This window comes from Leopardus geoffroyi, chromosome D3 (genome assembly GCF_018350155.1).
Source record: "Leopardus geoffroyi isolate Oge1 chromosome D3, O.geoffroyi_Oge1_pat1.0, whole genome shotgun sequence".
Classification (NCBI taxonomy): domain Eukaryota; kingdom Metazoa; phylum Chordata; class Mammalia; order Carnivora; family Felidae; genus Leopardus; species Leopardus geoffroyi.
This window is the reverse complement of record NC_059339.1, coordinates 1,103,058-1,112,994: the sequence shown is the minus strand read 5'-3', so window position 1 is coordinate 1,112,994 and position 9,937 is coordinate 1,103,058. Positions and strand designations below refer to the sequence as shown.

Sequence of the window (9,937 nt, the reverse complement as noted above, 5' to 3'; positions counted from 1 at the left end):
CCGGGCCTAAGCTCCGCCCGGGGACTTTTGTCCGCGCCCGGTCGCCGTCCGCAGCGCGTTGCACTTCCGCCTTCGCCCACGTGGTCCGGCTCGGGCTCATTCCGCCGCGCCGTGAGTGGGGCCGAGCGGGTGCGCGTCCTTCTGGTTCCAGCGAGAGTGGCCGCGGCCTCCCGCACTCCGGAGGGAGAGCCGGCCGGGCGGGGCGGGAGGGTCGGGCGGGAAGGGCCGGGGAGGACCCGGGGGAGGGCCGGGGCCGGGCGCGCGCCCCCCGCCGCCCCCCGGTCGCGCATGGCGATCCGAGTCGTGCGGGCGGCGGCCGGGGCCGTGAGGAGAGCCTGCGGACCGTGCAGCCCGAGCCTGGGACCGCGTCTGCTCCGGTAATGACGGCGCGCTCGCCCGGGCCCGGTCTCCAGCCTGCGCTCCGCCGCGCGCGGCCGCGTCGCTCACGCCGTCCGTGTCTCTGCAGCTTGCCCCCCATGGCCGGGAACGTGGAGGCCCCCGCACCCGTGGGCGCCCGGCCGGAGCGCGACCCGAAGGCCCGGGGTGGCTGGCGGGGCGGGGCCAGGATCTGGGAGGAAACGGAGCAGCAGGCGAAGAAGCTCCGGAGCGCCTCGGACGCGGAGCAGCACAGGAAGCTGCCCAAGCGGAAGATCGTGCTGCTCATGGGCTATTCCGGGAAGGGCTACCACGGCATGCAGGTGTGCGGGGCCGCCGTGTGCCGGGGACAGGCAGGCAGGTCGGGTGAGTCCCCTTGGGCAGGATTTCGGTTGGAATCCAGGCGGCTCTGAGCCCTGCCCCGTCCCTGGGAGATGCCACGCTGGGGGGCTTTCACGGACCTCCCGGGCGTCCAAGGGGCCCCCTCTGCCGCTGACCATCGTGTGGCCACCGGCAAGCGATTGATTCAAACTCTTCGTGCCCTTTTCTCATCCATAGGCGGGGGGGGGGGGGGGGGGGGGGGGGGGGGGGGGGCGGCTGGAAGACTCAGTTGTCTTGTTTGTCAGATACATTGAGGGTCAGAGCCTGTGGGCAAGCAGAATTCTCTTTTCTGTGAGAATAGGAGGGCCACCTCCTTGACGTCACAGAGTCCTGCGGGCCCTGGAGTCTGGTTAGGGCAAGATCTGAGGGGCAGTATTACGGAGCTTCTCGAAGTCATGGGTGTCCTTTCTCAGCACGCATTAATACCAGGAGGTTGTTGTGCAGGCTGGTCGTGTGAACTGAAGGGTTGAGGAAAAGCTAAGGATTCCAAGTCCAGCCCTGGCTGGCAGTGTCCTGGGGTGCGCTTCTCCCTGTGTGTCCAGAGGCCTGCCTCCCTGTGGGGCTAAGACAGGGTGTCCCTCTGCACCCAGCCGCTGCAAACAGATGGGTCTCCAGCAGGAGAGGTGCTGGTTTCGGATCTGACCAGGTGGGAGGAAGCAGCGTCTCGGGTGATCCCTGCTGTTGGCTGTTTTCACCTGGCTGCCCGGGGTGGGGCGTTTCTAGAGACTGTGGGTACCCTCCGGTAACTGTCCTACCTGCCATGGGTGGGGAGTAACTGCGGTGTCCCTCCAGGGCCACAGGTGTGGACACAGCACACAGGCTCCCTGTGTGGAGCATCGCGGGCCCAGGGCTCCCACCTGTGGGCAGTGACTGAGTGAAAAAAACTGCTTTTCTATTCTTTTCTTCAGAGGAACGTTGGGTCCTCACAATTCAAGACCATCGAAGATGATTTGGTGTCTGCCCTGGTCCGGTCGGGCTGTATTCCTGAAAATCACGGTGAAGATATGAGGAAGATGTCCTTCCAGCGGTGTGCCCGCACCGACAAGGTAGGCACCGTCTCTGCGCCTCCCCCACAGGTTCGAGCAGCGCCTGAAGCTCCTGGACCGCGCTTGTCCTCGACTTCACAGCTTCGCGGCTCCCTTGTCAAGACTCACGGCTGTGAATGACCGGTGCACAAACCAGACGCGCCAAAATGGAAGGAACTGAGAAGTTCTGGAGTGTTTCCAGTCCAGGTGTGGCTGGACCTCAGTGCTCCCTGCTGCCCACACTTGGTTTGCGTCCTTTCTGTTTGTGAATCCTCCTCCCTTGTCCCTGCGGGTGGCATGGTGGCCACAACGCCTGCCTTAGATACAGGCGTCTCAGGCTTGCCAATACCTGTGGGATTGTAACATCAGATTTTCTGAAAGGGGAGAGGAAACAGGTGAAACTGGTTTTAATGGTCGGTTTTATTTGAGTCCGTATTTGCAAGATAGCCTTCTTTCAACACGTGGTCAACATAAGTACAGTTAACACAGTTCCCATTGCGTGTGTGCGTGTGTGCGCATGTGTGTGCGTTTTGGCAGTGTGCTGGGTGCTCCGTGCTCATGGCTCATCACCACCACCCTGGCCACATCTGGTGGACTGGGGAGCCTCGGTGGCCGTGGCCCGGTGCTGTCCACTCAGTCCTGAGATTGAGTCCCGCTCTGTTGTCTCATTGGCTCACGTGTCTGTCGTGGGCTCAGTCACGGCTGGCATGGCAGCTGTGCTGAGTGGTCTTGTCCTGTCGTGGGACTGGCCTGGGCAGGAGCTCCCTAAGGAGACTGGAGGGTTGCAGGGCGGGTGGGTAGGGCAGAGGGCACAGACCCCAAGCTCTTTGCTGGTAGACGTGAGACGCATAGTGTGCACCAAGCCTTTTGCCCCTGCTCCGAGACCCTGGCCCTGAGATGCCTCTGTGGCTGCCTGAGGTCACCGCGGGTCTGACACAGACACGGGTAGCTCGGGGTCCTGAGCTGCTGAATAACGCCCCCCAGGGTCCCGAGGGACCCAGATCCCCCCGGGCTTGTGCGTCAGGCCGGCGGGACCCTGGAACAGGTGCCGTTGTACAGACGGGAAAACGGAAATGGGGCCGCGGGTTCGTTTCTCGTAGGTGATGTGGAAACATTTCAGGGTCCTGGACTCCCTTATGGTTTTCCTCTTCTTTTCAACTTTTGCACTTAGGGTTCTCTGGTTGTTTTCAAGGCAGAAAACAGCAGATGTTTGCTTGAGCTGACGAAGAGCATCTCAGAGTGTGGTGCTCAATTTCCACTGTTGCTAGAGACTGCCTTGTCCGGGTGTGTTTCCTCTTACAATTTGGAGAGCCTGAAGAAACCAAACTTCTGATACTAACATCCCAACACTCGTGCCTCCAGCCCCTGGGATGAATAAATGACGACATTTTGTTGGTTTCTATTTCAGATTTTTATTTTTTTTATAGTTTTAAAAATACTTATTTGTCTTGAGAGCACGCAAGCAGAGGAGGGGCAGAGAGAGAGAGAATCCCAAGCAGGGTCCGCACTGTCAGCACAGAGCCCGATGCGGGGCTCCATCCCAGAAACCCTGAGATCCTGAACTGACCTGAAATCAAGAGTCGGACGTTTAACCAACCGAGCCATCCAGGCGCCCCTGATTTCAGATATTTAAATAAGTACCTTCGTTGAGACACAATTCACTGCTCACAGTTTGGCTACTCAAAGTGTGCGATTCAGTGGACTCGTGCGTTTGCAGAGTGGTACAGACACCCCTGCAGCTGCTGTCAGGATACTCATGTCCCTGGAAAGGAGCCCACACCCCTTGGCAGTCTCTCCTGCCCCAGCAGTGCGTCCAGAAGGTTCTCATGTCAGCATGTGACTGATACAGAAATGTAGCAGTGCGATCTGTTTTCATTCCCTTTTTTTTGTTTGTTTACTCTGGACTCCTGTCCACTTCCCTGTCCCTGCAAGAGAGCACATGGGGAGGGGCAGAAAGAGGAGACACAGGATCCCAAGCAGGCTCCCCGCTAATGGCGAGAGTCCAGTGTGGGGCCCGAACTCACAAACCGTGAGGTCGTGACCTGAGCCAAAGTCAGACGCTTAATCAACTGAGCCACACAGGCACCCCTCGTCCTTTTTTTTTTCCTGAAGACTTTATTTTATTGTAAGATTTTATTTTGAAGCAATCTCTACCTCTAATCTGGGGCTCGAACTCCCGAACCCAAGATCATGAGTCCCATGTGCTTCCAGCTGAGCCAACCGGGTGCCCCTCCTTCCCCCCCCCCCCCCCGTTTGCTTGCTTGATTTATTTAAATGTTTTTTAATGTTTTTTTTTTGGAGAGAGAAAGCGAGAGAGCGCATGAGCGGGGGAGGGGCAGTGAGAGAGAGGGAGACAGAATCAGAAGCAGGCTCCGGGTTCTGAGCCGTCAGCACAGAGCCCGACACGGGGCTCGAACTCCTGAACCTTGAGATCATGACCTGAGCTGAAGTCGGACGCTTAACCAACTGAGCCACCCAGGCGCCCCCAGCTTCCCGCTTTAAACAGAACCTTTGGAGAGTGAGTTGCAGACATTGTTCACCCTGAAATCCAGCGCCCCGGGCACCGCCTCAGTGTCCCTGTCGCTCCTGAGAACCCAACACTTACAGGATACCAATACCCGCCTGCATTGGTTTTGTTCTTGATCCAGCACCTAAACCCGGGTTCGTGCCCGGCCTGGCCTTTGAGCTCCCTTTCACCTAAAATGCCTCCTGCACCTTCCTGATGTGATGGCGTTTTGATGAATGTCCTCAATCCGGATTTGTCCGGTTGTTACGGTGGCTCAATTCGGATAAAGGTTCTGGACGGGAACGTTACACTTGCTAGAGCTGGTTTCTTCGCGTGTGTTAAGCCTTTTTGGAAAACGTGATGGGCCCACGGGTGCACGCAGCAGCGTGCGGCGAAGCGGGTGATGCTGGAGTGGACGCCCGGGTGTCTGCACTCGGGTGAGCACCCCAGAGCCCGCCCGCCCCCCAGGAGCACTCCTGTCCACTTCCCTGTCCCTGCAAGTTCTGCCGCGTTGACTCTCAGTACAGCTTTTCAGTGAAAGTGCAGAATCGGGGGGCGGGGGGGGTGCACATCTGGATCCAGTCATCTGTGCAGCTGGCACCCCTTCCCCGTCCAGTCGGTACCCCCTGCCCCGGTCCCCACAGGGTAACTGCCGTCGTGGCTTCGGTGGCGCAGTGGTCCCCCCTTGGTGGTGGAGGACACGCTCCAAGACCCTCGGGTGCCTGAACTGTGCACGGTGCGAGTCTAGCTCTGCCGGTTGCCGTGCGCGTACCCCTGCGATGGAGGGCGCGCCCCGATTCGGCCCAGCGAGGGAGGAGCAGCGGTGGCTCGGGCTCAACCAGAACCGTGCTGGCAGTGCGCCGTCCTGCGAGCCGCGTGAATGAACGGGGTCTCACGGCGCCCTGGTGTGCCACGCCACCCTCCCCGTGGGGAGGGGACGCGGGAAGTGCCCTGTGGTGAGGCGAGGGGGCGGATGGCGTGTGCGTGTGCCGGAGCGTGAGCCCCCCGCCCCCGCCACGTGCCCGAGCGAGGGTGCCCGCAGGTGCCTGGAGCAGGATGGCGGGTCTTCCTAGCTTTGCCTCGCGGTCTCCCGACTGAATCGTATCTTCTTCTTCCCCTAGTTTAGGGTCCCATCCGAGGGGGACTGTGTTTCCTACTTGCCTGCCGCGGTGCGGGTTTTGTGGGGATTGGAACTCGTTCGCACCGTTTGGGCAGCTGTGCTGCCTGCCCCTCGGTGGGTGCAGCGTCCTTTCCAAAACCGCAGCTCCCGGCCGGTGCCTGACCCCTCTGCTTCCTTTGCAGGGAGTGTCCGCGGCGGGCCAGGTCGTGTCCCTGAAGGTGTGGCTGATCGACGACATTTTAGAGAAGATCAACGGCCACCTTCCACCTCACATTCGGATACTGGGTAAGCGCTGCGCGTGCGGGGCCCTGACGTTTCACCAGGCTTCCCTGTCCTCCTGCAGGCCAGCTGCGCAGACAGACCTGGAACGACCCTTCACGTGCCGCTGCACGTGCCTCGCTTTAACCAAACGCTAGACGTGCAAGTCCCGGTTCGGGAAAGTTACAACGGGCGATCATTCCCTTTTATGACAAGCCCGGTGGGGATTTTTAGTCTGATTCTCTGCTCTTTGGTGGCCTGCACGCGCAGTTCCCGTTCGCCCTGGTGCTGGGATGGTTGGTGTAGAACTCGCCGTCTGTTTCTCTTTGTCCTGTCTGTTCTGGGTTCCCCTTTTTTTCTGTTTCTTCTTCTGGACTGACATTTTTCGTAATTCCATTTAATTAACGATCATCTCGGCTGCCCCGTTAGCTGTAACTTGCTGTGGTTCTTCAGTGGTTGCTTTGGGGCTGAGAGCGGCGGTTGTCAGACTCTGTGGAGGGCCGGGGCCGCGTGGCCCCGGGACCTCGGTCTCGGCCGCACGCGCTCCCTGACTGTACCCGCCCTACCTCCCCTGCCGGCGCCCAGGCCGAGCGGCCGTGGTGTCGTCTGTGTTCGAGCCTGCCTTGCCGCTTCCCCTCAGCCCACTTGTCGTGGGGCCCGAAAACCACAGCGGCGTGGCCCTGTCCCTTCCCTGGGCTTGGCGCCGATGGGCGTGTATGGCTCCGCCCGGACGTGCCGGCCGCCCTGCCCTGCGTGCAGCCGGCTAAATGACCGGCCGGTCGAGGTACAATCGCCAAAGGTTTAAGTATACAGGCAGGTTTAAGTATACAGTTGGGAGGTTTTGACGTACGTACCTCACGTCTGCGGAACCTTCTTGGGTGAGACCCGCCCCCCACTGCCGCTCTGCTTCCTGTCGCTGTGGGGTTCTGTCTGTGGAATCAGGCAGCACGCCTGGGGCGTGGGCGTGGGCGAGCGCGAGTCTCTTGGGCAAAGCCGCTGCGAGCTGTGGCACAAACCAGACTCTGGGCGTGAGGCGGCCAGCACCCGTCGATTGCCGAGCCCGCGTGTGCTAGCGAAGCGGGGCCCTTGTTTGTCATGGGGGGCGGGCGCTCCGCCCCCCAGGAGACGCTCCTGCGGGTGGCACCTCGTGGAGCCCATCCTCGCCAGGCCTCCCGAGGCCTCGAACAGCACGCTTCCGTGGGAGGCTCTGCGGCACCTTCCACAGACGGGCCCGTTTCGCTAAAACAAACACCGCGTCCCGTCCGGTCAGCTCAGTGGTCAGCGCTCCCTGCGTGGCATCACACACGGGGCGGCCCTGTGCACGGTGCAGCTTGGCGATGCTCGGTGTGGACGACCGTGAATTTGTAACTCAAATTCCCCCCGGAGCGGGGCACCTGGGTGGCTCGGTTGGTTGAGTGTCCGACTTCCACTCGGGTCATGATCTCACGGTTCATGGGTTCAAGCCCCAGAGCATCAGGCTCTGCGGGCAGCTCGGAGCCTGGAGCCTGCTTCGGATTCTGTGCCTCCCTCTCTCTCTGCCCCTCCCCCGCTCACGCTCTGTCTCTGTCTCTCAAAAATAATAAATAAACGTGAAAAGAAAACCTCCTCCCAGAGCAGATACAACAGCCACGCAGACGCGACCAAGAACGCGCTGGCTCCCCCACGGGACGGGTGTCTCCCACAGACCTGCTGCTTCATCCCACGATCGTTCCAGAGCATCCTGGATCTGTTTTTCTGTGGCTGGGCTTTCTAAGTTTTCTCTGTTTGTTTGTTGGTTTGTTTGTTTTTGCTGTTAAACATGCTGCTGCCTCGGTGTCTTCGCACAGAACCAACCGCTCGTAAGGGGTGGTTTCGGGTCGCGCCACGCTTCCCATCCGCAGTGTTGTGCGTCCTGTGGAGATGAGCTCCCTGCATCTTGAGGAGCCCTGGGTTTTAACACATGCCTGTGCTTTTGATGAGTGTGTGTGTGCGTGCGTGGCTGTGAGGTTGCACGCTGGGCGGGTGCAGGCTTGTGCGCGGAAGTCGGGCCGTGTGCGGTCCAGACGCTTGTCGGCGGGAAGTGTGGTCCTCATTTGCCCCTTCTCCCCTCAAGGACTGAAGAGGGTCACGGGCGGCTTCAACTCCAAGAACAAGTGTGACGCCAGGACCTACCTGTACATGCTGCCCACGTTCGCCTTCGCCCACAAGGACCACGACGTGCAGGACGAGAGCTACCGGCTGAGTGCGGACACGCTGCGGCGGGTGAACGCGCTCCTCGCCTGCTACAAGGGCACGCACAACTTCCACAACTTCACCTCGCAGAAGGGGCCCCGGGAGGCCAGCGCTCGGCGCTACATCCTGGACATGTTCTGCGAGGAGCCTTTCGTGCGGGAGGGCATGGAGTTCGCGGTGATCAAGGTGAAGGGCCAGAGCTTCATGACGCACCAGATCAGGAAGATGGTCGGCCTGGTGGTGGCCGTGATCAAGGGCTACGCCCCCGAGAGCCTGCTGGAACGCAGCTGGGGCGAGGCGAAGGTGGACGTGCCCAAGGCGCCGGGGCTCGGCCTGGTCCTGGAGCGCGTGCACTTCGACAAGTACAACCAGCGCTTTGGCAACGACGGGCTGCATGAGCCGCTGGACTGGACCCAGGAGGAGGCGGGGGTCGCGGCGTTCAAGGAGCAGCACATCTACCCCACCATCATCAGCACCGAGCGCCAGGAGCGGTCCATGGCCCGGTGGCTGGGCACCCTGCCTGTGCATGACTTCGACGCCACCGCCCACGCGGCAGCCGGCCTGGGCGCCAAGGTGGGGTGGGGACCAGGGGCTGGAGGCGGGGGCCCCGGGGCCGCCACAGGCCTTCCCTTTCGGGAGCTCGGCCGAGCTTCTAGCCTGCTCCGCACCGGTGTCCCTGTGTCCATCACGCGGACAAGCAAGCTGAGCCCCAGAGGGGGGGTCACGGGGTCACACCACTGCAGACCAGCAGAGCCGGGGCATTGGAATGGGTGGCTGGTGACCCCAAAATGTTGCTTGGTGTCCGCTCCCCGCTCTGTGCTTAGTGACCTTGGACGAAGCCTGTGCTTGGTGGCTGGCCTTCCCGTTGGTGAGAGGGAGGTGTCAGGGTGAGCCCTGCTGGGTCCTCAGCACGTGTCTGTTGTCACGCCCGCTCCCGAATGTCCCACCCGCAAGATCCTGCCGAATGTCCCACCTGCAAGATCCTGCCGGGGCCATGGCTCGGGGGGTGGCTCGTCCCTGCCAGCTGCATTTAGGAGGGGGCGTCTGTTCCAGGCCCTGGAGCTAGTGGGTCTGCGGCCGTAGGTCTCTCCCCTGCGGGGGGAGGGGTCCTGAGCCGGTGTTCTCCGGGCCGTCATCTAGGCGTCCACAGAAACACTGCTGCCTGCACGCCTGGGGTTGTAAACTGGTGCACGCAGGTGGCGTAGGCAAGGCGAGTGGGCCAGGTGTGGAAAAGCAGGTGTGCAGGTGGGGTCACAGGTGGCAGCGGTGTCTGCGTGGCGAGGGGGATGGGTGGACGCTGGCCGGCAGGAGCGCCCCTGTTCCGTCTCCCCGCCACCAGAGAGCGCCACTTCAGGTGGGGGGGGCGGTGGGCCATCTCCGGGAGAGGGCCACGTTGTGCGGGAGGGTCATGTGAGGAGGGGCGGGGAGGGCCACGTCGGGAGAGTCCCAAGTTTTTCCAAGAGAAAGTGGCATTCTGGAATTTTAAGTGAAAACTGCCACTCTAATTTGGCGGGGGGGGGTAGGAGGCGGCGCATGCGCAGATCTGATGGGGGGGTGCTGGGCCCGCCCTCTGCTCGCCATTGCTGGAACCACCTTTGGCTGCTGGCTGGCTGCACACCTTGAGAGAGACCTTCCACATCCCGTCCCTTGTTCCCCTGGGTCCCCCGCCCCCCAGGCAGGCAGGCGAGGACACGTTGGCGCTCCTCCCCGACAGGGCAGGCGGGGGGAGGGGCCCTGGTGTGGTGCGTCCCCGCGGACCGCCCCGCCCCACCCCCACTTTTGCTCTTGTTCCGCAGGCACCCAGCCCCCTGGGAGACAGCGACTGAGGCGGTGGCCGGCCCACGGGTGCAGGGCCATCTTCGCCGACCCAGGGAGCCGCGCCGCGGCCCCGCAGCCTCAGGGTCCCGAGACCTGCGTCAGGTTGGGTTCCGTCGCCGGCAGGACCTGTCGCGACTCTGTTTCCAGCTCGTGCAGTAACCGCTCACACCTCAGCACGGAAAGACACTATTTTTTTAAAAAAGCAGTTTTCTTATTAAATAAGTACAAACTTTGCCTAAGGCA

The 9,937-nt window shown here is 61.6% G+C and overlaps 1 protein-coding gene across 3 annotated transcripts; it reads left to right on the top strand.

The window, feature by feature from the left end:
* Positions 1–9,937, top strand: PUS1 (pseudouridine synthase 1). Of its 3 annotated transcripts, none has more exons than XM_045457813.1 (6): positions 1–111; positions 467–698; positions 1,665–1,802; positions 5,590–5,692; positions 7,758–8,449; positions 9,673–9,937. In XM_045457813.1, exons 2-6 carry the CDS (start codon positions 477–479, stop codon positions 9,700–9,702), a joined length of 1,185 nt encoding a protein of 394 aa, XP_045313769.1. In that variant the 5' UTR covers positions 1–111; positions 467–476; the 3' UTR covers positions 9,703–9,937. The 3 variants fall into 3 exon arrangements, with proteins under 3 accessions (XP_045313769.1, XP_045313771.1, XP_045313768.1); XM_045457815.1 differs by having other exon boundaries at positions 26–129; XM_045457812.1 differs by lacking the exon at positions 1–111 and adding an exon at positions 213–377.

Coding starts and splice junctions, on each gene's coding strand:
- PUS1 (XM_045457812.1), top strand. CDS start 289: ATGGCGATCCGAGTCGTGCGGGCGGCGGCCGGGGCCGTGAGGAGAGCC. Junction 378..466: donor CTGGGACCGCGTCTGCTCCG/GTAATGACGGCG, acceptor GTGTCTCTGCAG/CTTGCCCCCCATGGCCGGGA. Junction 699..1,664: donor AGGGCTACCACGGCATGCAG/GTGTGCGGGGCC, acceptor TCTTTTCTTCAG/AGGAACGTTGGGTCCTCACA.